Source organism: Leopardus geoffroyi, chromosome E3, assembly GCF_018350155.1.
Source record: "Leopardus geoffroyi isolate Oge1 chromosome E3, O.geoffroyi_Oge1_pat1.0, whole genome shotgun sequence".
NCBI classification, from domain to species: Eukaryota; Metazoa; Chordata; class Mammalia; order Carnivora; family Felidae; genus Leopardus; species Leopardus geoffroyi.
This window is the reverse complement of record NC_059340.1, coordinates 39637076-39664024: the sequence shown is the minus strand read 5'-3', so window position 1 is coordinate 39664024 and position 26949 is coordinate 39637076. Positions and strand designations below refer to the sequence as shown.

The 26949-nt window shown below is 58.4% G+C and overlaps 1 protein-coding gene across 13 annotated transcripts; it reads left to right on the top strand.

Moving 5' to 3' along the window:
* The first annotated feature begins 1799 nt into the window (after nucleotides 1–1799).
* Nucleotides 1800–25174, top strand: LOC123589775 (brain-specific serine protease 4-like). Of its 13 annotated transcripts, XM_045462345.1 has the most exons (12): nucleotides 1800–1962; nucleotides 3501–3602; nucleotides 4638–4841; nucleotides 5595–10245; nucleotides 16227–16328; nucleotides 18205–18423; nucleotides 20924–21168; nucleotides 21689–21715; nucleotides 22054–22225; nucleotides 22465–22742; nucleotides 23901–24058; nucleotides 24727–25174. In XM_045462345.1, the coding sequence occupies exons 6-12, from the start codon at nucleotides 18338–18340 to the stop codon at nucleotides 24745–24747; spliced, it is 987 nt and encodes a 328-aa protein (XP_045318301.1). In that variant the 5' UTR covers nucleotides 1800–1962; nucleotides 3501–3602; nucleotides 4638–4841; nucleotides 5595–10245; nucleotides 16227–16328; nucleotides 18205–18337; the 3' UTR covers nucleotides 24748–25174. The 13 variants fall into 13 exon arrangements, with proteins under 13 accessions (XP_045318301.1, XP_045318293.1, XP_045318300.1 ...); XM_045462337.1 differs by lacking the exons at nucleotides 3501–3602; nucleotides 5595–10245 and adding an exon at nucleotides 17348–17598; XM_045462344.1 differs by lacking the exon at nucleotides 3501–3602 and having other exon boundaries at nucleotides 5972–10245.
* The last annotated feature ends 1775 nt before the right edge of the window (nucleotides 25175–26949 follow it).

Here is a 26949-nt window from a genome sequence, read left to right as displayed (position 1 = left end):
GTGCACTTATCACACTCACAGTAATTGTCTGTTTACTATCTCTTGCCCCATTAGATTGAACTCCCTGGGGCCATGCGTTGTGGCTCACACTCGTCTGCTACCCCATCCCTCTTCAGGTCCCACACCGTGGGTGCTGAACAAAGTCCCGAGTGAACAGGCTGGTCTCCTGGTTTCTGTTCACTCCTGTCCTCAAGTTGTCCTCCGTACGGGCCTGATTTTCATCTGAAAGCAAAATCTGGATTATATCACCCCAATTCACAATCCTTTCCTGGCTGACATTCACCACGGAGACTCGATTGTTGGCATTCAAGGCCTTGCACGCGGACCGCGGAGGCCGTTAGGACCATTAGAGAAAGGTGAGAGTTACAGTCAGGGTCAGGATTAGGCAAGCTGACCTTAAGGAAACGGAGAGCCCCGTGTAGCACATAATTTCCCACCTCCCTTCTCCAAACATGCATTCAGCACCGTAGTCGGGACCTGCATGAGGCCTGAATAAGGACTTTGGCACTCTTTATTAAGTGGTTATGCCCCTATGCTGGTCCAAAAAAGACCTGGGCCTTGTTTACTGGTCTGTCCATCCAGGCCATTGTCTGACTCAAGTGGTGTGCTGGTGAATGTTTAACACCCAGCTCTGGGGGAGTCAGCTGGGGGTGCAGTGAATATTAATAAAAGGAAACCTCCTTTAAATGGAGCCGGGAGGCCAGCAGGGGGCAGTCTCAGCCCGGTCACAGGGGAATAGCGGACCCAAAAGGGAGACGCTCACCTCGCAGGTGGATGCTAATTTACTACCCTACCACGAAGGTTTTCTCCTCCCCTGGCAACAGCGCAGCCAATGAGAGCATGTCACAGCCCGGCCATGGAGGGTCTGTCACAGCCTAGCCAATGAGAAGATTCCATAGTTAGAAATCCGTTTACTGCAAGGGCCTTTTAGTTTACAACAGCCCTCCCCACCTCCCCCTTTCTTCCTTTGTTCCCTGACTCGCCTGTGCCTTAACCTTCCGGGGCTGAGGTCGTCGAATGTGGAGTTGGGAGTAAATGTACCAAGCGCATCGCCCCGACATAACAGACACAGAACTATCTCAAGTATATAGATAATAGTAAAAAGTAACAAAATTGTTAGCAAGGGACACATTTTTATTTGCTACCTTTGTTTTTAATGCGATCTATTTCGGGGCGCCTGAGCGACTCAGTCGGTTAAGCGCCTGCCTTCAGCTCAGGTCATGATCTCAGTTTGTGGGTTCGAGCCCCGCGTCGGGCTCTGCGCTGACAGCTCAGAGCCTGGAGCCTGCCTCGGATTCTGTGTCTCCCCCTCTCTCTGCCCCTCTCCCGCTTGCGCTGTCTCAGAAATAAATGAACCTTAAAACTTTTTTTTTTTAATGCGATCTATTTAACGGTAAGTTTACAGAATGCAGTTTTTAAGAATGACTTTTAAAGATCGTGAACATCTGACGGCCAGCTTGCAAAATTCTGAAAATGTAACCAGGGGCTCCAGCGACTGCGGACAAGCCGGTGCCAGCACACCATCGGCCCCCCCCCCCCCCCCCCCCAATTTTTGATGGTTCGCATTCGGCCTCTTGCGCGGGGCATCTAAGAGCCGGGAGACTCCGGGCCGAGCGGAGGCACGGGGCTCGCCGGGGCGGCAGGCGCACCGCCGGGCTCCGCTCCCTCACCACGGCCGCGGGGCGGACGCCTCGGCTCCGAGCCCGGGGAGCGCTTTCCCTTCCGCTCAGCGCGGGTCCGGGTCCAGCCGCGCACCCGGCGGCCCCTGCGGCCGGAAGTCGGCCGGCTGCCTTCCCGGCTGCCCCCGCGCGGCGGCCGCACTTCCGCCGGCTGGGCGTCCCGCGCGCGCCTGGTTTGTTTGAAGGGAGGCGTTTATTAGTCACCGCGCGGGGCTGCTTGTCTTTTCCCGGGTTCCGAGTCCGGCCGGATCAGTGCGGAGGGACGAGGGGCAAGAGCTTCCTCGTGAGTCACCCTGAGGCAGCAGCGCCCGGGAGATCGGGCGTCCGTACGGGGGCGGACCAGGGCTAAGCCCGGTCGGCGGGGAAGCTGGAGGCCTGGGGGCGGGAGCTTCTGCTCCCGGGGCGCAGGCCTGTGTGCGTGGCCTTGGGCAAGACATTTCGCCCTTCTCGTGCAGCACACTCTGCCGCACACGCTGTCCTTGCCCCCCTGGCCCCGAACCCTTGCTCGGGGGCCCGCAGTGCCCCCCCGCTCCGGAGACGTTTAGGGCAGCGCTGCCGCCAGCCTGACCGGACGCGGCCCTCCGAGTCAAACGCTGGCTCCCCGAAAATACCGTCGAAACAGCCTGTAGCTAAGACAAAACTGAGTCCGATGCTTCCTTCTCTTGTTCGGGGAGAGCACTGTCTGAAAGGGTAGTTAGTCGAGAGGAGGTAGAGGGGCAGAGTTGGGGTGTTGAGGTTTGGGGCCAGGCTGAAGGGGGGCTTTTTGATGCAAGATTTTTTAATTAGGGTTGGGTAAGGATCGGGTCACATAGTTCAGGATGTGTGGTCCCGGTGACGTGAGGATTTCATGAGCCTTGGAGCTTCAACTGTTGCTTAATGCTACCTGTCAAAAGTTGGGGCGGTTTTCAATGGATTTTTGTGAAGTCGGAGAGTAAGGTTATTGACACCTTTTGTTTTCCTGGGCAGGTGTTTCCTGACATCATACAATAATACAGCCAGGTTGTTTTGCCTCAGCCAGTATGAGTCACAGCCTTCTGTTGTTTGCACCCACAGAAACCCTGTATGTGGTTTGGTTGTGTGTAAAATGGGGATCATATTGCAGGGGGATGGGGAGGAGCTGGGCACGCCCTGAGAAAACCAGGGTCTCAGCCTCTGGTAGCCCAGCAGGTCTTATGAAAACGTCTGAGCCTGAAAAACAATCCTTATCTCAAATAGGAAAAGGGAGCTCCAAATTGAAATGAATAGGTGGTTACTTATATGTATATCAATAAACAATAGGCTAGATTTATTATTAATACCTTATTACTGTCCACCAGCCAACTGCTACTCAAAGCACATAGTTAGGGGTGGTTGCATTTACCCTGTAGAGAGATGTGCACGTTCCTATGATTTGTGCCGTGTGGTCAGGGGTTCGAAGCTAAGAATGCTCCAGGCTTCTCAAGATGTGAAAACATCCCTGGGGCATTTGGCTCCTGGTCTTGGTACGTCCCTGCTCTGGTCTGTGAGCTCATTTCCTCATCTGTACAGTGGGGAAGACTGTGCTTTGGGCGGAATAAGGAGGAAGTGAGGCCCTATGTTAGCCAGCAGTTGTTGGAACCGAAGTCCACAGGATTCTAAAGCAGCGTTAGCCCTCACCGGCATGGGCTGCCCTGCACGTTGTGGGTCTAGAACAGACCGAGGGCCCATAGTAAGCAAGCTGGGAAGGAATGGGAGTGTTAACCAGTTTGGAAGAAAGCAGGAGAATGGAGGTGATATTAACCATTCTCCCAGCTCAACCTAGTTCCATCCATTTCCTGCACTGCTCCCCACCCCACCCACCAGGACAGGTGCAGGGACAACATTAAACATATTTAACAACCAGTTTGAAACAATGAAAACAGGCTTGCAGGAGAGGCTTGGAGCCCCCCACCCCTGTCTCAACAGGTATTAATGTTTTTAATTGCTAGAGTTTGTGGGGGTGGGGGGTAAATACCCGGCCGGGTGTTTAGGGAAGTCCCTGTTTAACCTGTAGTTGACATTCAGTTCGGGCCCTATCAGGGCCTCCCGGCTAAAAATGTGCCTGCGTAGGGAAGTGGGGGTCCCAGGTGTGGGGCAGGCGGAGGTGGGGGCCTGGGTAGGGGGCAGATCCTGATCAGGTGAGCCTTCTGTGGTCACCAGAGCAGTGGGGTCTCCTGGTGAGAGCTGGGCTCTGCCAGGGAAGCTTCAGCTTCCTGGGGCTCCTGGGCGTTTGAGGGGCGCCCTTGCTGAACTTTGCTAGGTTTGCATGTCCGCCCATCTTAGACTTGGGGAACTCTTTCCCCTTTCCTGTTCTAGCTGACACATTTCCTGTCCTCTCTCCACACCGGTGCTCCGTCTTTCACAACACCTTGCTGGTGAACTCAGCTTTGACACCCGTCCTTAGCAGCTGGAGGATTAGTTCTGCCCTTAAGGGCAAGAAAGACTGGGCCTTCCAACCCTGCCGATTCGAGGGAAAATATTTGTGTTCTATTTCTTCATGATAAAGAACAGAAAAAAAAAAAAAAATCACTACGCAGCTCTAGAAAAGTCTTTAGAAAAGAGAATAGTTTGACAGTACATGTCAGATAAGTTTATAAGCTAGTGATTTTCCTACTAAGAATGTAACTTGAGTGAGAAGGAAAGCGGGTGAGAGCAGAGAAAAAACGGGCCAGCCAGATGTCCAAGGCCGGATACTCCGCTTGCTTGCTTTTGGCTTCTGTAATCTTGCTTGCCCCCACATCAGCCAGCAGCCAGGAACCGGAAGACTGATTGTACTAGTCCCACCCAACCCGGAAACACTTAGGTATAAAGGATCAGTAAAACCCGAGTCGGGTGCTCAGCTTTTGGAGGTGACTCCGCTGGGACGGCACCGGTGCGGAATAGTCTTTTTTAATACCCTGAGTGTGTGTCGCTTGTCTTCTCCTGGACTATTTGCTGTAATATTTTTGGTGCGTTGGCCAGGAAGCCGACAGCCGTGCTGGCCCCTTGAGTCACCACTGTGGGAGGCCACGGAGAGTCCACTCATCGCGGGGCCCTGTGACAAAGGAAGGTACGCCACCACCTTGACCGCGACCCTCACCAGGCCCGACAGGAGTCAGCCGCCGCTGTTTTCAGACGGACTCCAGGGGAGTCAGAAAATTCTGCCAGGACGGGACATCGGATCGGGTGAGTGTCCCCGGGGACCCAGCACCGAGTTCAGGCCCGCCCTAGGACAGGGAAGTCCCAGGTGGAAGTCTGTAGTCTGTCTGAATGTGTGTGTGAGTGCTACACGGTCTCGGCCACGGAGCCTGAGTGGGTCCTACCCTGTGATTCCTTGACAGCCTCATACGGCTCAAGGCAGAATCAGGTCCGCCGAGGCCTGGTCTGAGTCGGGTTTATACTGACCTGCCAGTGTTAAGAGGCGTCTGAGTACCTGTGAGGAGAGCGGCCAGGTGGACGAAGCGACCTCTTCCCTCGTGTTTGTCCTGCGACACCGCACATTGGGAGGGACCCATCTGGGATACCGGGATGCGGGGTGGGGGGGTTCCTCAAAACCAACTGTTTTGGAACGTGTGATAAGAATTTTAAAAAGGGATTTTCAGGTGACTGTGGGGTCAGATTGACCCCCGGGAAACTACGAACCCTCTCTGAATTAGAATGGCCTGTGTTTGGTGTAGGCTGGCCCCCTGAGGGCACCCTAGATGTCCCCCCAGTCTGAGCTGTTTATAAAGTGGTTACTTGAGACCCCAGCCACCTGGATCAATTCCCATACATCGATCAGTGGCTGGAAATAGCCCAAGTCAAGCCTCCTTGGGTTCAGTAAAGGACAGTGTAGGGTCTTAGTGGCACGGGCTGAGAAGACCTCACAACAGAAAAAAACGCCCCCGTCCTCGAAGAAAATTTAGACATCCTTCCTTTTCTGCCACCATATGCCCCCAGAGACCCATCAGTCGAGGGAGGGGAACCTCGCCTGGCTGACAGTCCACTCCCATCGGTCTCACCCCCGCCAGCAGTCAGTCCGCCCCCGCCAGGGACACCTGAACCAGTAGGAAGGTGCCGTAGGCCCACGGCTCAAGGTCCAAGGCCCCAGTGGCAATGCAGATGCCGTTGCAGGAGACAGGCGTCCGCAGAGAATAGGCCCCGACGGGACCCTTTCTACTACCAACGGTTCTCCACTACTGACCTCCTCATCGGGAAACACCACACTCGCCCAACTCTGAGAGGCCGCAGGCGATGATCTTCTAGAGTCCATATTCCAGTCTCAGCGCCCTGCCTGGGTCAACTGTTAGCAGCTTTGCGTCCCCTTTTCAACACAGAAGAGCACCAGCGAATCGTCACCGAAGCCAGAAGATGGCTCCTGACTCAATTACCAGATGGACAACTAGACGTTGAGGCCTAGGCACGGGAGGCTGTGCCCGAAGAGGAACACAGAAGTGGGAAGGGCCAGACTAGAAAGATACCGACTAGCCTTCCTCCAAGGGGTAAAAGCAGAGGCCAGACAGCCTACCAACATGGCAAGAGTATCTGAGGTGTGTCAAAAGCCAGAAGAGAGTCCGGCTGACTTCTGTGAAAATTACGTGAAGCCTTCAGAGTTTACACTCCATCGACCCAGAAGCCCTCAAAAACCAGCACGTGGTCACTGCTGCCTTTGTGGGATAGCCCCATAGTGACATTAGACAGAAGCTCCAAAAATTGGAAGGATTTGGTGGAAAGAACGCCACCGAACTATTGGAAATCGCCAACAAGGTTTTTGTAAATTGGGGCCAAGCTGCCAGAAAGGAGGCGGACAGCAGAGTGAAGCAAAAGGCAGCTCTCCTGGCCGCGGCCTTGGGGCGACCACCCCCTGTGGAAGGGCACGGAAACCACAAGGGGCTCAAGAACAAAAAAGAAGGGCGCCGCTGGGATGGGGTCAACGTGTCTACTGCAAGGAATGTGGACCCTGGAAAAATGAATGGCCCAGCCGCCAAAAAGGGAAACCAAAAGCTTCTACTCCACCGAGATGCTACCAACCAGAACCACCCGAGGCCGACCTGATCGGTATCCAGCTGGGCCCCCATGAGCCCATGGTCAAAATGAAGGTGGGGGGCCAGACAATAGACTTCATGGTCGACACAGGGGCCGAACACTCTGCGGTGACACACAGGGTGGCACCTCTGTCGGGTCGAGAAGTCACCATCGTAGGAGCCACTGGGATGCAAACCTGAAGGCCATTTTGCCGTCCCTGACAGTGACCTGGGAGGTCACCAAGTACTTCACGAATTCCTGTATCTACCTGACTTCGCACTGTCACTCTTAGGTAGAGACCTCCTAGCCAAGATGGGCGCACAAATAGCCTTCACCTTGGATGCACGGACACAACAGCACCTAAATGAAAAGGCCCAACCCATGGTTGTGTCCCTGACGATTCCACGGGAAGAGGAATGGAGATTATATACTTCCCCTCCCGGGGAGCCAACTGTGGCCCCCGAGCTAGAAGCTGAATTCCCTTCAGTTTGGGCAGAAGGAACCCCCCCCTCATCTGCAAAAAACCACCCCCCCCAATATTAATTGACCTAAAGCCTGGGGCCCAGCCTGTCAAAATATGCCCATACGTGATCTCATGGGAGGCTCACCTGGGGATCCAGACACTCTTGGACAGGCTACTCAAATGGGGACTGGTAAAACGATGCCAGTCCCTGTGGAATACGCCCCTGCTGCCCGTGAAAAAGCCTGGGACAGATGATCACCGCCCTGTGCAGGACCTAAGAGCCGTAAATGGAGCAGTCGTCAGGCTGCATTCAGCATTGCCCAACCCGTATGCTCTGCTAGGACTCATACCCTCTGAGGCAGGATGTTTCACGTGTCTAGATTTAAAGGACACCTTCTTCTGTCTCCAGCTAGCGCCTAATAGCCAACCCCTATTTGCCTTTGGATGGGAAAACCCTACCACAGGAGCAAACGAACAATTCACTTGGACTAGACTGCCGCAAGGATTAAAAAATCCACCAGCCTTATTCAGTGGGGCACTGGCATCTGACTTAGCCCGGTTCCTGGGACGGGACCTAGGATGTGTCCTCCTCCAGTACGTGGACAATCTCCTGCCAGCCAGTCCCAGGCGGACCCAGTGCTGAGAGGGAACCAGGGCCCCGCTCAGGCCGCTAGCAGAGGTGGGATACCGGGTGTCAAAGAAAAAGGCACAGATCTGCCCGTAGGAAGTTAAATACCTGGGCTTCAAAATTACTCAAGGCAAATGGATGCTGCGAGCCGAAAGGAAACAGGCAGTCTGTGCCATTCTGGTTCCCACTCCTCGCTGGCAGGTCCAAGAGTTCCTGGGAGCAGCAGGATTCTGTCGATACGGATCCCAGGGTTCTCGGAGTTGGCCGGACCTCTCTATGAGGCACCAAAGGGGGAAGAAAGGGCACCCCTTTTCTGGGGCCCTCATCAAGAAGAGGCATTTCAAAACCATAAAAACAAAACTCGCAGAGGCCCCGGCCCTGGGACTTGCAGATGTATCACGAGATTTCAGTCTGTTCGTACGTGAAAGCAGTGGGGTGGCCCTGGGGCTTCTCGCCCAGGAATTTGGAGCTTGACCAAGACCAGTGGCATATCTTTCAAAGCAGATTAACTCCGCTGTGGGAGGACGGCCACCCTGTCTGAGGGCCCGGCCCTGGCAGCCACCGCACTTGTGATCAAGGAAGCAGGCACACTCATGTTGGGGCAAGACCTGAGCTCTGAGGTTCCCCGTGCTGTTATTACCGTGATAGATGCCGGAGGGCAACACTGGCTAACACGTGCTCGGATGACAGTATCGGGGACCGCTGTGTGGTCCCACGAATCAGATCGGAAACCGTAGAAACTAAACCCTGCCACTTTCTTGCCTGCCGCGGCAGGGCCCCCAGAGCATGATTGTCTAGGGGTCCTTGATGGAGTCTTTTCCAGCCGACCCGACCTATCAGACAGAGCCTTACAAACTCCTAATCTCACCCTGTACACCGACGGCAGCAGCTTCATGAACGCCGGTTACGCAGGAGTCTCTGATTTCGAGGTCACAGAAGCACAGGCCCTTCCACAAGGACGACCAGCTCAAAGAGCAGAACCGTGGGCCCTAATGAGAGCACTAGAACCCAGGAAGGACAGACAGGCCAACAGACACGCTGACTTGCGCCATGCCCTTGCCACTCTACCTGCACGTGGGGCCCTACACAAGGAGAACGGACTTTTGACCACAGGAGGGAAAGAAAGAAAAAATCGGGAAGAAATCCTAAAACTACTGAGGGCAGTCTGGGAACCGAGGGAGGTAGCAGTCATCCACTGCAGGGGACACCAAAGGGGAAAGGACTCCGTGTCGGAAGGTAACTGACGGGCGGACGGCGCAGCTAAACAAGCAGCGGGAGAATGAACGGCACCCTCGAAAATCACGCTGGCCCCGGAGCTGCCGGCTTCCCGAAGGTACACGATCCAAGAGACGAAATGGGCACAGCAGGAAACAGGAGGCCAGACGGAAGGGTCGTGGGTACTTGCGGGCCAAAGAGTCTGTGTACTGGAGCCGCTGGCCCGCCAGGTGGTTCCCCGGCAGTCTGAGCTCCCCCACCCGGGAAGGACCGCCCTTGAAACCTTATCGGGCTGTTACTATGTAATCGCTCGGCTCCCGTCCTTCTGTGCCTCGGTCTCTCAACGCTGCCTCCTCTGTGCTCAAAATAACACCAGACGGGGCCCCACTGGACCCGTGGGAATCCATTGCTGCGGTCAGGCCCCCCTTCAAAGATTTGGAGGTAGGCTTTACCGAAAGGAGAACCGGCGGAGGATACGAATTTCTTCTATTCATCTGCACGTTTCTGGGCTGGGCGGAGGCCTACCCCACACGCACCGAAAAGGCAAGAGTAGTAACCAAGAGTATCCCTTGCTAAGGGATATCATCCCCAGACGTGGAATGCCGTTGAACCATGGGCTCAGACAGCGGCCCGGCTTTTGTGGCCGAGGTGATGCCTAAAGTATCCCTGGGCATCCGATAGAACTTACACGCAGCCTACCAGCCCGAGTTCAGAGAAAGTGGAACGTACGGAACCGGACCCTTAAATCAGCCATGGCAAAACTGCGTCAGGAAACTAATTTGCCAGACATACGACCTCTATCTAGCTCTTCTCCAAATAACGCTGTACACCCCGGGCAAAAATCGGATCCTCCCCATTCGATACCCTCTCTGGAAAATCCCCTCCACTAGTCAAATTCAAGAGGGACCTGACAGAACTAGGGAAACAAGAATTAGGGAAAACTATTTGGGATACATACATGGTGACGGACAGGATACCGATTTCCCGTGGAATAGCTGTACATCCCACAAACCTGGGGATCCGCTTTGGAGTAAAGATAAGGAAACCACTCAAACCTACCTGGAAGGAACCCTATTTCGTTGTGCTAACCACGCCCACGGCCCTCAAGGTCGCAGGACTAACCGCCTGGATCCGCCATTCTCGAGTAAAGGCGGCCCGCCCGTCGCCTGACAACCACTTGGAATGGAAAGGAACTGCGCGAGCCAGAACAGTCCTCTACAGACCACCCTTAAGAGCACAGCACCGATAAGCGGCCTGCAGCCAACCCCTGAGGGCTCTGTGTAAGCAGAAGCTTGAGGAAATCACCAAGCGACTTCAGTGACCTACAGCACGTCGTTCTCGAATTTCCCTGTCATCCCCTGCCCGCTTCTTTTGCCATACTTGTCGCCATGCTGTCTGCTTAGGGCTGACCCAAGTTACTCCACAGACGGGCGCCTCAGTCACTGACTCCTGTTAGCCTCCCTCTGCTCACTAGTGTCAGGATGGCTCGTTCTCCTTAGGTGTGCACGATCTGAGTTGTGATAGATGTCCTCTGCACGTTGTTCTCTGCCTTTAGAACCGTCTCCCAGCCCAGGAAGGGCTGGCCCTGTCTCCCGTCCCCTTGGCGCATATCCCTGTTCCTAACCTGCTCAGAAAGAGTCTGCTCGCTCCCGCCATGCAGATGTGTGACCTGTCACTCCCCGCCTGTCCCCCAAGGCCCGAAGAGCCACTCTGTGCTCCCCACCACTGGACCCCCTCTGTCGTCATGAGGGCCCAACTTCTGTAACAGACGCACGGGGTTGCGCTGCCTGCTACCCCACTCGGCCTCCTACAGAGGCCACTCCTTTCCCTGTGCCCTTCCCGACTCCTACTCCAACCCTCCGGTCCACAGTGGTCAAACGACACTACCACGTGTCCCTGTGCCACCGTGTACCCCCACGTGCCGGACAGATGTTATACCAGTAGGGTCACTCCCTGTACCAGAAGCAGGAAAACTTATTGGACGGGAAAAATGAAAATGAGACGTTACTGGGGGCTGCCTGATCCGACCTGCCCTGATGTTCCCCGTGCCTGTTGGGTCATCCTCCGTGGGAACGTAAATCAGGTAGACCACTTGCCTTCGATCCCCGACTGGACCAGATGTTAAACGCAGCTCATCGCCTCCTCGGTGCTACCAATCCTGCCGGCTCTGCTTGTCCGCGGGACCCACCCGTTAGGCAGCTAGTCCGATAACACGGGCCCCTGTAAATGTTACCCTGCTACCAAAAGACCCAGAGCCCTGCACGGTGAGACCTGTACTAACTGGAGTCGAACTGCCCCCAGTGGCTCCCAGTTGCCTGACAGACAAGAGGGGAACAGAGCCATTTGGCATTCTGACCATTGGCCAGTGCAACCAAACTCTCGACAGTCAGGAGCTCAGTCATGTTCCTACGAGCCAAGCCTGGTGTCGACCCCTCCCGGGGCTTCTCTTTATCTGTGGGACGGACGCCTCCCTGTGTCTGCCAGCTGACTGGACGGGCACTGTATCCCGGCCTTCCTCCTCGTAAGATAAACGTTGTTCCCAACGATCAGTCTCTTAGAGTACCCGTGGCAGCATATACTCGCTCAAAAAGAGCCACTCAAGTCATCCCCCTGCTGATTGCCTTAGGGATGCGGCAGGGGTGGGCACTGGAGTAGGAGCAACCGCGTCCTCACCCACTTACTGCCATGAATCGTCCAGGGACCTAACAGACGGCACAGAACGGGTTATCGAACCTCTGGTGGTGTTACAAGCCCAAGTAGACTCCCTAGCAGCGGCAGTCTTACGGAACAGAAGAGGGCTGGGCCTCCCGCTGCTGAAAGGGGAGGGCTGTGTCTCTTCCTGAACAAAGACTGCTGCTTCTGTGTCAGCCAGTCAGGGACAGTCGGAGGTATGGTCCACAGGTTAAGGGAGCGAATCACCAAACGAGGCAGGAACAGTTCTTCCTGGAACTGTTGGAGGAACATGTAGAATTGGGCATCCTGGCTCCTCCCTCAGCTGGTCCTCTCCTGGTGCTTGTCACAGCCCTCCTGTTTGGTCCTTGTGTTCTTACTACGCTAACCAGGTTTGTCTCCTCCCGCCTGGAAGCTGTAACACTCCAGATGATGCTCCAGATGGACCGTTCTAGTGTCGCTACTCTCCTTTGGATGGCGAGGAACCCTGGCTGTCACTTTCCTCCCTCGACATCCGTGTCCAGCAGGAAGAAGCCAGAATGGCCTTTGCCCCTCCCCCCGTGGCAGCAAAGGGTCCCCTGGCCCCCACAAACTGATTTTCTCTAAGTCTGCTACAGCAGCTTGAGAATCAAGAGCGGGGAATGAGAAGGAAAATTGGTGAGAGCAGATAAAAAAGGGCCAGCCAGGTGTCCGAGGCCGGATTCTCCCCCTGTATGCTTGTGGCTTCTGTAATCTTGCCCCTTATGGCAGCCAGCAGCCAGGAACCAGAAGCTTGACTGTCCTAGTCCCGCCCAACCCGGAAGCACATATGTATAAAGGGTCAGTAAAACCCGAGTCCGGGTGCTCGGCCTTTGGAGGTGACTCCGCTGGGCCAGCACCAGTGCGAAATGAACAGTCTTTTCTGTCCCCGAGTGTGTATCGCTGGTCTCTTCCTGGGCGCCGAGTTCTTGCTGTAACATGAGGAACAGATGAGAGATGTTTCTTAAGGATTTGTGAACAAGGTGGTTGACGGAAGCATCATATGCAACAGTAAAAAGAATGAATATCCAGTATCAGAGGACGGGCCTTGGGTCACTTACACAATGGAATGTTATATCGCATTAGTAATCATATTATGGATGAACAGTTTACGGACATGGGCGATACCAAAGTGTGTTACATTTAATGAGGGGATTGGGGCACCTGGGTGGCTCAGTTGGTTGAGCATCCGACTTCATTTTGGCTCAGATCGTGATCCCAGGGTCGGGAGATCGAGCCCCACATCGGGGTCTGTGCTCAGTGTGGAGCCTGCTTGAGATTCTCTCTCTCCCCCCCCTCCCCCTCCCCCCCTCCCCCTTCCCCCCTTCTCCCTCCTCCCTCCCCCCCTCCCCCCTCTCCTGCCCCTACCCAGCTTGTGCTCACTGGTTTGAGCACTCTCTCTCTAAATAAAATAATAAAGGTAAAAAGCAGATTAAAATAATGTAGTAGTATGATAGAAATAATACAGAAAGGGAAAAACAGAATTTGTAGCCTGCTTTATTAAGTACAAATTTGTAAACTGTTTGATTTCATTAATTCATTCAACAAAATACACTGATGATGTAACAGTAACAGGTTAAAAATGTAATTTACAGTGCGCCTGACTGGCCTGATGGAGGGTGCAACTCTTGATCTCAGGGTTGTGGGTTTGAGACCCACATTGGGTCTCTCTATTTATTCATTTATGTATTTTGGTTTCAGGGGTAGAATTCGGTGATTCATCCCAACGGGTGCCCTCCTTAATCTCCGTCACCTGTTCAGCCCATCCCCTACCCACCTCCCTCCTTCAACCCTCAGTTTGTTCTCTCTTTAAGAGTCTCTTGTGGTTTGTTTCCCTCTCTTTTTTCTTGTTCTTTCCCCCGGCCACGTGTTCATCTGTTTTGTTTGTTAAATTTCACATACGAGTGAAATTTATATGGTATTTGTCTTTCTCTGACTTACTTGCTTAGCGTAATACACTGTAGTCCCATCCACGTCATTGGGAATGGCAGGGTTTCATTTTTTTTTTTGTCAAAATAGTATTTATTTATTTGTAAATGTTTATTTTGAGAGAGAGGGAGAGGGAGTGCGAGGGCCTGAACAGGGAAGGGCAGAGAGAGAGGGAGAGAATCCCACACCGTCAGCACAGAGCTCCACGCAGGGTTTGGTCCCATGACCCTCAGATCGTGACCTGAGCTGAAGTCAAGAGTTGGATGCTCAACCACCTGAGCCACCCAGGTGCCTCAAGGTGTCATTCTTTGGGATGGCTGAGTAATATTCCATCGTGTATATATCACATCTTTATCTGTTTATCAGTCAATGGACATTTGGGCTCTTTTCATAGCTCGGCTGCTGTCGAACAGCCTCGCTCTCCATTGGCAAATTTAAAACGAGAGCGGGAATGAGGGCGTGGGAAGAGAGAAGGAGGGTCATTCAAGTGGTTGTCTAGCTCACCCAGAGCTTTAGACAAGGGGAGCGGCCCGGCCCCTTGTCTAGTTGTTAACTAGTAGGTTTGTGTTGCGGCTGCTGGCGGTATGTTTGTTCCAGACGGATGTCTTTGAAATGGACGCTTCTGCGACCCAAAGCTTCGTGTCAGGGACTCGTGTTACAAATACACATGCTGGCCTCTGCCCCCATTGCCTGACCCTGGGCTCCTTAATCCCTTGGAATTTCCTGGGTGGCCGGAGTGTCTTCTAGTTTGAGGAGGCGGCTCTTGGTTGGGCTCCGGATAGCTCCCGGGCGAAGGCTGGTCACTAGAAAGACCAAACCATGATTAGAAGCTTGCAACCTCCAGCGTCGTCCTCCAGGGGGCGCAGAGGGGCTGGAGATGGAGTTGAGCACCAGTCACGCCCACGTGATGGGTCTCCATGAACATCCCTAAGGTGTGGGGATCCGAGGCCTTCCAGGTTGGTGAACACATCCGCATACCGGGAGAGTGGCGCGCCCCCACGCCACGACACGGTGGCTCCCGCGTTCGGGATCCTTCCCGGCTTTGCCCCGTGCCCCCCTTATCTGGCTGTTCCCTGGATCCTTTATTACATAATAAACTGGTAAACATAAGTGTTCCCTTGAGTTCTCTGAGCGATCCTAGCAAATTCTTGAACCCGCGGAGGGGATCCCGGGAGTCCTGGATTTGTAGCCAGGTCGGGCAGAAGTGTGGGTGATGAGGACCCACCGCCTGGGATTGGCGTCTCTGAAGTGGGGGGATCTCATGGGGCCGAGCCCTGGCCCTGTGGGGTCTGTGCTAACTCCAGTTGGCGTCTGCATTGAGTGAAATTGGAGGACACCCGGCTGGTGTCCACAGAAAAGGAGAATTGCTTGATGAACAAAATCCTACATAGCCGGGACCAGACAGCACTTTGCGTCTACAGACAGCTGGTTTTTCCTCTCCAGTTGGATGTGGGCGGGAGGCACGGGGCGAGTCAGGGACGGTCCGAGCCATGCGGCTGGAGCGCCCAGGGGGATGGTGCCGTTCTCTAAGATGGGGACCCCGGGAGTCGGGGTTCCAGGGAATCTCAAGGTCCCCTACTTGTCCTCAGCACCCGGACTTGGGCTGTGGCAGGCTGCCTCGTGTCTCACCAGGCGCGCTGGGCCTCCCTTCACCCCAGCCCCCAACCCGGATGGGTGTCCCCATCCCAGCAACCGACCTAGGCCCTAGAGCTGTGTGTCCTCCTAGCTGGAGAAACCACACTGACTTCCCCAGAAGCCATCAGTCAGCCGTAACCAGCAGCCACGCACTGCCCCGGGGGGTGAGGGGGAGGAGGAACGTAGTCGGAGGTGGCTCTCCACCCCGCGGGGGAGGCCGGGGCTGGTTTTCTGTGCTTCCTCTCCGCAGGCATGACGTGGCTACGCGGGTCACCTGGGGGGCTAGTCACGGCTTGGTAGGAAACCTCCAAAGGAAGGGCTAGGAGCACCTGTTAGTCCCAGCTCTGTTACTGGATCTCGTGCAGCATTCACTTCCTTTCCATGAGTCCTTGGCCATGACTTCTGACCTCGAGACTGAGGTCCTGCCCTCTCTTCTTGGGCCGTGAGTCACTCCTACATCACCACGAGTACTGGAAGCTGCCCAGCCTGGCGATGGGCACCCAGCGAGTCAGCTCAGCCAGCTTGCCCGTTGCCCTCTGTCCTCCTTCCCAGCAGGCTCCTCTGGGCCCGGCCCTCCCCAGCCCAGAGCTCCCCTCTGCTTCCTGGTGGCGGAGAAGTGCCCAGCCCTTCTCGGCTGGTGTCGGTCTCGGTGTCGTGGTCAGAACGGGTTCCCGTGGGTCCCAGGTGGGAGGGGGAGGGATGCCGGAGTGCTGGGGAGTCCGGCTCTGTTATGAGCTGGTCAGGTGGTGGATGACACTCAGGGACATGCGGGGCAGAACTTCACAGTGAGCCGTCATGGGGGGGGGGGGGGGAGGAAGGCCTGTTTTGTGGCCTTTGCCGAGTTTGGTGGTATGTCCATTGTCCCGTCGTGCACGGCTGGTCTCAGGACACTGCTGTGATGTCAGCTCTTGCAAACTTCCCACCAGCTTCACCATCAGCTCCTGCTAGCCAGTCGGAGCCCTTGTTAACGCATCCCCGTGGTAAACGTGCAATTGTTTTTTTTAAATAGGCTCCGTGTTCAACGTGAGACTTGAACTCGGGACCCTGAGATCAAGAGTCGTACGCTCTACAGACTGAGCCAGCCAGGCGCCCCAAACATGCTATTTTAAAGGTAAACAAAGCAGAGGGGGCTCCAAGTTTACCCGTGACCAACTCTTAGCCACTAGGCAAAGTTCTTGTGCGGGGAGAAGGGGGGCAGTAGAGGGGTTTTCCACCAACCAGAGAAGCCGTGTGTAGCCTGGGAAGTTGGGAGTGGAGGTGAGGGGTTCTGGCCCCCAGGGTGGGCCATCCAGTGACGTTTCTGCAGGAGGACTCACCACCTTCCTCCCCGGAGAGTCCCAGCCCGGGCCGACGGGTTATTTTTCCGTGAGAACCATAGGAGTCAATAGGGGAAAACGGGATCAGCTCTAAGAAATCCGGCGTACGGCCAGCTTTTCTGAAGGAGGGAAAGGTTGTGGGTAAATCCGGACTGAGGAGGCCGTGAGGAAAATGTGGGGCCCGGGGTGTGGGAGCTGGGCTCGGGTGAGGTGGGGCTCCGAGTGGGACCTGGGACCTGAGACGGGGTTGGAGCCACTTTGGACCCAAGTCTCCAAGAGGCAGGGAGCCCTGTGTGAGAGCTAGGAGAGTTCGGGAGTGTGATCAGACCAGGGGAAGGGCATCCCCAGTGATGACGCCGCGGTCAGTGAGCAGTGTCCTCGAGTGTCCCCAGGGCCTCGTTAGTGCCCGGAAGACCTCGCCCGCAGACCAGCGCAGCCTGACGCTGCTCATGGGGCCCTGGGCCCCTCGCGACCACCAGCCCTTCAACCCCAGGGGCCCTTGCTCCCTCGGTCGGTGGTGGCAGGCAGGGCGGGGCCGACCAGTGCTCCTCACAGATGGATAAACTGAGGCCGGGCTTGGAGGAAGGAGCCCGTGTTTGGCCGGCTCCTTGGGGCGCTCCGCTGGCTCGCGTGAGGGCGGCTGGCACAGCCGGCCCACGACCGGGGCACCGGCGGTGTCGCAGGATGGGCTCGGGTGGGCGGAGCCACATGCAGCTGGGGGGCCACTCCGCCCCGGGGGGCCCACGGGTGCCGCCACTTCCGGCGTTCACGAAAGAGGACATTCAGATTTTCTCCCCCGTTCTTTCACGTGGAGAATACGCCCGATTTGCCGTGGTGACCGTCCCGAAGCACCCGCATGGGTCCGAGGCGTTGACCACCTGCTTCAGCTGCACAACTTTCCAGCTTCCCCGAGGACTCTGCCCCCACCCCCACTTCCTTTCTCTGGGCTTGCACTTGAGGGACTTCGTGGAAGTGGAACCCTGCAGTATTTATCCCTTTGCGCCTGGCCCTTCACCGAGCGTGACGTCCGCCAGCTCAGCCGCGCCGTAGCCTGTGTGGTAGCAGGTGTGCGGCGGTCCGTCCTTTCTGTGGCTGAATGACGTGTCTCGCTGGGTGGAGGGACCACGGCTTGCTTATCCCTTCGCCCACTGATGGACATTTGGCTGTTTCCTCTCTGGGGCTCCCGTGCCTAGTGCCGCCGTGAACGCGCGTGCCGGTCCTGCTTGGGCGGGCACCCGGGGGCAGGCCAGGTGCCACCCAGCACCCGCCGTGAGAGCTGTCAGCCCCCTCCCCGCACCCCCCGGGGCCCCTGGTGGTCCAGCGGCCTCTGCCCCCGTGCCCGTGAGCTGGTTGATCCCTGGCCCTGGAACGGCCTCCCCACTTCTCCTGTCCCCGTTTCGTCCCCTGCACAGGGAGGCCCACTGGGTGGGGTCGGGCCCCCTCGGTCCCCGTGCCTGTCCTCTGCCCCAGCTCGGATCTGCTGTCCCACCCGGCAGACCCTTTGCTCGCACCTTCCCCGGGGCCTGAATGACCTCTGACCACATCTGGAAGAGTCAGCTGGAGAGACCGCCATCCTCCCTGCCCCCGTCCCCCTCCCGGTTTGGTTTCCCTGTGACTCCATCGTCCGTCAGACTAAACGACTGCTGGATGGTGTTTCTCTCTCTCCTCCAGCGTCCCCAGCGTGCGGGCAGGGGCGGTCTTCGGTCTGCTCGCCGCTGTGTCTCCAGCAGGCCCGGGTGTGAAATGGCGTTGGTGTGCCACTTCTTGGGGCTGAGCCCCGCCAGCCCCAGCTGCCACTCGCGCGATGCGTCCGCAGCCCTCTCCGTCCTGCACAGCTCGCTGCAGATCATCGGTGGCCCTGCGATGGTGTGACAGGCACCGGGTGGCAGGGTGGGTGGCAGGGTGGGCGCCTGGTGCCCAGGCGAGGACGTGCCCAGCCGGCCCTGCTGGTGTGGCTGCAGCATCCAGTAGGCGCTCCGTAAATGTCTCCAATGGATGTCAGGTCACGCCGGGGGCCCCCACTCTCTGGGAACTGGGGAGCCGGTCTCTGGGGCCCTTGCTGAGCCCTGGTGCCCGACAGCCTTCACTGCCTTCTCAGGTCTTCCCGTGGCTCCTACCGGGTCCTTCTCCTGGAGGCCCTCTACCTGGCCACCCTTTTTGGGGACCAGTGACATCTCGGGACACGTGTCTGTCCCTCGGGTGACCTCGGCAGTGGCCCAGTTCTCAGGAAACGTCATAATAGGACACTAGGGAGGCTGCATTCTGGGACAGCTGGTCCCTGGCACAACCCTCCCGACACCTTGCCACGCTTGTTTATTCATTCAGCAAACACCCACTGAGACCCGGAGTGCACCAGGGCCATCCTAGATCCCCAGGGTGTGCTGGGCCACCTGACACTGCCCCTCCCCTCGGGGCGAGGGGTCACAGCTCCCAGCACCCAGCCTCTCGTGGCCCTCCAGGGGCCCTGCCCGCCTCCGTGCTTCCCCACACCCCCTCCCCCGTGCTGAGACTCCTTCACCATCATCACTTGCTCACCTGCCTCCCACCCCCGGGGAGATGCCTGCTGCCCGAGGGTAGGACCTGTGTCTTATCCGTGGTGCCCCAGTGCCCAGCATGGGATCTGACATACAGCCGTGGCCCAATAAATGCTTGTCGAGTGAGCCGGGGAGGCCAACCACCTCAGTTTCGGGAAGGCAGCGGTTTGGGGGGAGCCTGGGGCTAGCCGTGGAGTAGAGACGGCCCAGGGTGGTGAGCAGGCGGCGGGGTGGGGGGGCACCCACAGAGCCTGCCCTTCACCTTTGCTGCTTGGCATGGGTGTTCTCCGGCAGCTCCCTGCCCCCGGTCCTGGGACAGAATAATGCATCAGCTGGGGGCTGTTCGGGGCTCCTGCACCCCCATCCTTGGCTTGTATTGGGGCGGGATGGGACAGGGGGCTCGCCCTGATGAGAGGGGGCGTCTGGCTGTAGTTTAACCCCGAGTTGCCTCCTGCCCTTCTAGCCGAAGCCGGGAGGGGGCAGTAAAACACACCAGCGATCCCTTGTGGCTCCGGGGAGGTGGTCGGCTGCAGGCTCCTGCCACCTCTCAAAGCCCCGGGGTCTGAGCGGGGACAGCAAGGGGTCACCCCTACCCCCAGGCTGTGGGGGAGGAGCATGTTGGCCAAGCCGGGGCGCCCCAGAAAGGCTGAGGCGGTCTGCCCGGCGGGGTGCGCCGAGTGTCTGCCCGGAGGGCCCCCAGCTCCTGCCAGCACCCTGTCCTGCGCCCCGGCCCGGCTTCCTCTCTTCTCTGAGCCCCCCTGCCCGCCCCTGCCCGCCTCTGCACGCCTCTCCACTGCTCCCACTTGCCCTCCGGGTCTCCGCTTTCTGGGCGGTCTTCACCTGCAGCCCCGCCAGGGTCAGGTGCCTCCCCAGCCCACACCCCTCCGCTCCTAGGGCCCTGGGTGAAAACCATCCATCCCCTGGATCAAGATCCCTCGGGCTCTACCGGGTCCGGTCCAGTCTCCCGCCTCCAGATCGGGGTTCAGATCCGGCTCTACCCGTCACCACGAGCCTGCTCGCCCCCAGCCTCAGTTTCCTCAGCTTCAGAGCGGGGACGGTGAGGGAATTTGAGGAGGAGCGTGTGGCGATGCGGGGCACCTGGTCCACTCTCCTCCCGCTGTGTCTCCCACCCCTTCCCAGTGCGAGGTTTGTTGATCGTGTGAATGCGAGGACGAATACGCGGTGGGTCTAGGACCGGAATCCGTCTGCCCTCCTTCTGGGGGTGGGGGACCCCGGGGCAGCACCCACCCGGGCTCCCTGCTCCTGCATAGCCCAGCTGCCCTTTGACACTTAGGCGTGCAGGGGCCGGGCCGGGCTGTGGGAGACGGTACCCCAGCCCTTCCCAGGCAGCCACGTCAGTCGGCCACCTGGGCACGTGCCCGGGTTTCCCCGAAGTCCAGGTGAGGGGTGAGTTGTTGGGCACCCGAGTGACAGGACCCACGTGACAGGTGGCCACTGGGGGCCTGATTCATGGCTTTCTGGGAAGTGGGTTAACGGAATCCCAGGGCCCAGGGCCTGGTCAGGCCTCCTGGCTGAGTCACAGTGGCCCCTGGAGGAAGGAGCCGTTACTGAGCCTCTGGGCAGCCCCGTGTTCCCAAGGCCCCGGGACCTCCCCACGACCCCACACCCTAAGTGTTCCCTTCCCCACACAAACTGGGGACCATCCCAGTCAGTGTCAAGGCCACTGGCCTCCACCACTGGGCCTGGGTCCTGCTCCTCCAGACGCCAGATTCTGGGCCCACAGCTGGAGCCCAGGTCCTGGGCCCCCAAACCAGTCCACTGCTGGTGGGGGGTGGTAGGGATCTCAGCCAGAGCCCCCACCTGGGCCCCCTTAACGGCCCATTTCCTCCCCACAGTCCCGCCCCACCTGTGACCTACAGCCTGGGGTGGCCAGACCGAGCCACTCACTCACTCGGGGGACTGGTCCAACGGCATTCCACCTCCCGGGATAAAACCTGGGGTGACCTGTGGGGAGCTCTGCACACAGCTCTCCCAGCCGCGCCCGCGCCCCCACCGGCCATGGTGGTTTCCAGAATTCCCCCGGCCCTGGGTGGAGGCTGTCTCAGGATCCTAACCCCCCTTCTGCTTCTGGCTTCTGCAGGTGAGTCCTGAGGCCCTTCTGCGCCTCCTTCCTCTGTCCCCCAGGGCCACCCCCTCCCCTCCCCCTACTCAGCACTGGCCCTCCGGGCCCTGCCGGGACCCAGTCTCCCCCTCCCCCTCGTGCTCCCCTGCTCTCAGCCACGTCCTGCGGCTGCCAGCAGAGGACTGCAAGGAGGCTGCGGTCCACCGCCTCCTCCTCCCTCCCGGCTCTTGGGACCATGAGTGTCGTTACAGGCCTCAGGCTCGGGGGTTGAGAGGGTCTCGGGCCGGGGCAGGTGTGCGGTCCCCCTCTCTCACCCACCCCCACCCCCACCCCGTGAGAGGTGTCGGGCAGGTGGGATGGAGTCCTGGCTCAGGTTGCCCGACAGGAAGCTGGTGGGAGGTTAGGGCTCCGGCTTAGGGCCGAGCCTGAGGCTTCCGTCAGCCCTGCCCAGGCTCCGGGAAATGCCCCGCCCTGGAGAGACACCCCGGGCACTGGGGCTCCTCTCTGCTGGCCTGACCCTTCCTTCTCTTGCCCTCAGCCTCCCTCCGTGCTGCCAGGATACCTGGTGAGTTGGGGGGGGCCCTGGGGGAGGGCTTGAGGGGAGGGGCTGCATCTGGGTCTGTCTGTGGGGTAAGCAGATCAGAAGGGGGCGGTGGGGCCAGAGGAGTCCAGCGGGAGAGGAAGGCAGGCCACAAAGAAGGCCCAGGAGGCAGAGCAGAGACTCTGACTCGGAGGGGAGGGGCCCAGGCAGCGGGGGGAGCACCAGCAGATGAGGGGAGACGGGTGGCCAGCTCGTGGGGAGGGAGAGGAAGAGAAGGGCCGGGGAACGAATGGTGCGGGGCTTGGGCAGGGTAGGATCGTTGTGCCCCTTGGATGACAGAAAATGTGACCCTCGTCCGCCAGCACCCGCAGCTTGTGGGGAGCCCCAGCGGCTGAACCGGATCGTGGGCGGCGAGGACAGCGCTGATGCCGAGTGGCCCTGGGTCGTGAGCATCCAGAAGAACGGAACCCACCACTGTGCAGGCTCCCTGCTCACCAGCCGCTGGGTGGTCACTGCTGCCCACTGCTTCAAGGGGTGTGCGCGACCGGTCCCCTCCACTTGATGCCCCAGGTTTCCTGCCCCGGACCTGGGCTCCCCACTCGGCACCAGCCCCCGGGTCTTTGTCCGGCCTTGGGGCCTCTCATAGAGGAGAGCGAGCCTGCTTCTGTTTCGGGGCCTTCAAACGCATGTGGTCCCCCAGACACTCCCTGCCTGACCCTTCCCCACCACCCCTGGTTCCTGGCTGACCCCACCCCCTTTCCTGTTTCCCCCAGCAACCTGAACAAGCCGTCCCAATTCTCTGTGCTGCTGGGGGCCTGGCAGCTGGAGAACCCTGGCCCCAGGTCCCAGCAGGTGGGTATCGCCTGGGTGCAGTCCCACCCCGTGTATTCCTGGAAAGAGGGCTCCCGTGCAGACATCGCCCTGGTGCGTCTGGAGCACGCCATCCACTTCTCTGAGCGAATCCTGCCCATCTGCCTGCCTGACTCCTCCGTCCGTCTCCCTCCGAACACCCGCTGCTGGATTGCAGGCTGGGGGAGTATCCGTGATGGAGGTGCAGCTTTTCCCCTGCCACGTGGCCAGGGGGTGGATGGGGACAGAGGGTGGCAGACGCTCAGAGACACAGGTACAGTGGGTAGCAAAGGTTGGAGCCAGAGGCATAGCAGAAGGAAAAAGACAGACTCTTCTTGTGACGATAGAGACGGAAGAAAAAGTGAGCCGCGATCCAGAGGTGTGAAGTCCCAGAAACCGAGGTGGACAATTTTAGGTCCTTTCTAGTTAAAGAGTATCTTGGCTATGTTCTGAGGGAACAACAGCCAGATCAACGAGGCTATTAAGTGATCTAGGAAAGGCTGGAAGGAGGCCTGTATGGGGCCTGGCTGAGTACATGAATGTAAAACAGCCCTGAGATTCCAAAGTGGGAACAGGCACCCCCTGGTGGCAGCATGCCATAATTGCAGGCAAAATTCCCAGAAGGAAGTAGGCTCCATAATTGGACAATATAATTGTCAGACCAAGTCTGGAGGTCTGGAAAATATCATCTAGAGACACAAGGCAGATAAAGTAAGAGGCAGAGAAGCAGAAAAAGGTAGGTGGGTAGATAGATAATGGGGGTGATAGAATAGAAAGATAATGAGTAAGCAAAAAGTGCCAGAAAAATGGGACTTTAACCAGATTCCAAAAGAAATCAAGGGAAATGACACCAGGTGTCTGGCAATCCCACTGAGTCTGAGGTTGCAGACAGCCTCCCCATCGTCATCCTGCAGGGCTCTTTTGAGAACTGGAGTTATGAGCTGGGGAGGGTCTACAGACCAACCCTAGGGCCTGCAGTCCCCCTAGGGTGTGGGGGATTCATCGAGTTCCAGTAACGTTCAACATTAGGGGATCGTTTACTGCACCCTTCCTCTGTGGCAGTCCACTTCCTCTGCTGGAGACAGTAGTGCTTGGGGCAGGACAAGCCGGGACCAGCAGTTCTAACCGTTTTGTGGGCATCAGGGGACTCGTTAAAGATTCAGAGTCTCACGCGGCTTGTTCACGTTCGGACCCAGTAGGTCCCGAGGTGCGCAGTCTCGGAATTTGGGTTTTCCGCAGGCATTTGGGAGTCTGACTGACGGAGTTGATCCATTAACCTTTGAGACTTGCCTCTGAGGGAGAACGGAGGGGCAGCAAAGAGAGGGCTTTCCAAGCCTGACCCTGTCCTCCCTGCCCCCAGTGCCCCTGCCCCACCCCCAGACCCTGCAGAAACTGGAGGTTCCCATCATAGACTCGGAAGTCTGCAGCCGCCTCTACTGGCGGGGCGCCGGGCAGGGAGCCATCACCGAGGACATGCTGTGCGCTGGCTATCTCGAGGGGCGGCGGGACGCCTGTCTGGTGAGCACCTGAGTTTTCCCACTTTTGTCCCGCTGAGCTCCACCGCTGCTCCCCCCCCCCCTCCCCCATCAGCTGAGACCTGTAAGTGCCCCTAGACTCCTGAAGAACCTGGCCTCTGCTTGGCTCAGTCATCCGTCTGTTCGGCCACGCGGCCACGCACCAAATGTGTACTGAGCGTCTTGGGCGGGCCAGACCCCACTCTCTGGGAGCCTGCCTTCTCCTCAGGGGGTTCCCATGCCCTGGTCCCCACCAGCTCCGTCACCATGGTGGAGGGCGGCAGGCTGGTAGAATGGTAGCGCCCAGGCTTGGACGTTGGAGGGTGCTGGTTGCAATTCCTAGTCTGCTGCCCACAGATGCCAGTCTGGGCAAGCCAGGGCTTCTCTCTGAGCCTCGGTTTCCTCATCTGTAAGGCAAGCAACGGGACTCCCTGGCTTGGGGGCTGTGAGGGACAAGGTCTGGCACAAAGTGCTTCTCACCAGAAGCGAGCCCGAAGGCCTGTCCAGCTTAGCCCTCCCGGCGCTGGTGGAGTCGCAGTACCATGGCGGGGGGGGGGGGGGTGCCCCCTTGACCCTCACCCCAGGGAGCCGTCCGTCCCCCCACTGTGTAGGGTCCTGGGCTCTGCCCAGCCCTGACCCGCGTGGGCCCCTCACTTTTCCCCCTCTCTGCAGGGTGACTCGGGGGCCCCCTGATGTGCCAGGTCGAGGGCACCTGGCTGCTGGCGGGCATCATCAGCTGGGGCGAGGGCTGTGCCGAGCGCAACCGGCCCGGCGTCTACATCAGCCTGGCTGCCCACCGCTCCTGGGTGATGAGGATCGTGCAAGGGGTGCAGCTCCGCGGGCACTCACAGGGGAGGGGGACCGCAGGGGAAGGCGCGCCCTCCCCGAGGGGCCCGCGTTAGGGACCTGGGGAGACGCGGCGGCCACGCCGGTGTAAGTAAGCCATCTGCCTCCGGGGGGCGCCCGCGTGCCGGCACCGAGCGGCCTCGCAGCCCGCCCCGCCCGCGCGAGCGCCTCTGTGTGTATGTATATACATGTTAATAATTTTTACAGTTATTTGTACCCCGCCCTCATAGCTTATTTATTCCTCCAATTTCAATAAATTATTTATTCCCCCGTTGCTGTTTTTCTAGGTATGACATTGGGAAGCAGGGTACGCTTGGGGTTAAAATGGGGGCAGGTCGGGATGATTTTGGTCGCCTGGCCAGGGACCCAGGTGTCCTGTCCACCTGCGTTTCAGTGTTCTGACCCCTGGCCTTTGCACTTCCTTTCTGTGCCCCCCTCCCACCAGGAAGAAAGGAGGCGGGAGGCCACTGGACCGGCTCCACCGGTGGAAAAGGGGAGTGCTGGCTGGGGGGCGGTCCGGGCCCCCAACCTGCCGGTTGTGTTTCCAAAACTGGGCTAGCTGGGAGAAGCCCGCCCCTATGAGAGTGGGATGTCCCCTCCCTCCCCTCAGAACCAGGCCTCCCGGATTTGGGGCCTCTACACCCCCAGGAGCTGGCTCCTCTACACCCCCAGGAGCTGGCTCCGGAGTGACTCAATGCCGATTCTGTGAGTCCTCCAACAAAGAAGGGAGCCAAACAATGAGACAGCAGGTCCCCAGGCCCTGCTACACCTCGGGCTTGAGTCACCTGGCCTGTGCCTACGGCAGGTGGGACCAAGTCCCAGGCTACAAAGGGATCTGCCCACTTCCCCGCTGGCTAACACCCCCTTCCTCCAAGACTGCCCTCCCCCCCCCCCCACTTCTGCAGCCCAGGCCCTAGCCTCCTGGACCAGCCCCCCATCCCACCCCCGGCCCCACATCTGGAGCCTGACCCAGCCCACCTGGGATTCCCTGCAGTGAGTGAGAAATGCGGACCTGGGCTCTGCGGTTGACCTGAGACCGTGAATTTCACATAGTTCACACAGAGAGATTCATTCTAGGGCGCCTGGGTGGCTCAGTCCGTCAAGCGTCCGAATTCGGCTCAGGTCATGATCTCACGGTTGATGAGTTCAGGCCCCGCATCAGGCTCTCTGCTGTCAGCACAGAGCCCCCTTCCTATCCTCTGCCCCTCCCCCGCCTCAAAAATAAACGTTAGAAGAAAAACAGATTAATTCCAGAGCGAAGAGGTCCAGTCCTGCTATAGGAGAGATGATCGCGCTCTGCTTTCGCCGTGTGTCCAACTGGAAACGCGACGTGAGTCTTCGAGAAGGCAGCGGCGGGCAGCGCAGGGTTTTGGCTTGCCTGCCGTTTGGTACCCTCGCACCCTTTGCTGGGAGGACATCTGCTCCTGTAGTTTGGTCGCCCTTCTGTCATGACCAGATCGCAGCGGATGCTGGGGGATTGGTTTGATTAAAAACCAAACACTGAACGGGCCTCCTGCCCGCCTGGGAACCAGCCTTTTCCTTCTGCCCGTTCCCACATCACAGGAAGTGAGCGGCGACTCAGGTGAGCGCTGAATCCACATCCCGGCCCTCCCCCCATGTCGCCCTGTGCCTGCCCCTCCCCCTGCCCTCAGCTCTCGCCCTCTGCCCCATCCCCACCCCCTCCCCCTCCCCCAATCCGCCCTCTGTTCCTCGCCCCCAGGTTCTGCCCCTGCTTCTTCCCCCATTGCCTCCCCTCCCTCCTCTGCCCCTTCCTGCCAACGGCTCTCTGCCCCTCAGTTTCTCCCCTGCCTGTGCATCTTTCACCCCGCCCTCTGCCCCCGTTCAGTGGTCAGAGGGTCCCCCTCACGTGTCATCCGATGGAAGCCGCACGGAGGAGATGCCTAGAAACACCTGCCGGGGTGGAGGAGCGGCCTCACAGGTGGCAGGACACTCGTGAGGGTGGGCTCTTGGGGGCTGAGCGATCGGCCTCCAGGCACCCCCTCCCCTCCCTGCCCAAAGGCACCTGCCAGCCTCCGGGAGGAGCCCGAG

Excerpts from the sequence above, each read along its gene's own strand:
- LOC123589775 (XM_045462338.1), top strand. The coding sequence starts at position 18,338 with ATGCGTCCGCAGCCCTCTCCGTCCTGCACAGCTCGCTGCAGATCATCG. Across the intron at positions 22,743-23,900 it reads GGGGAGTATCCGTGATGGAG|TGCCCCTGCCCCACCCCCAG; the intron begins GTGCAGCTTTTC and ends CCCTGCCCCCAG. Across the intron at positions 24,059-24,726 it reads GGCGGCGGGACGCCTGTCTG|GGTGACTCGGGGGCCCCCTG; the intron begins GTGAGCACCTGA and ends CCCTCTCTGCAG.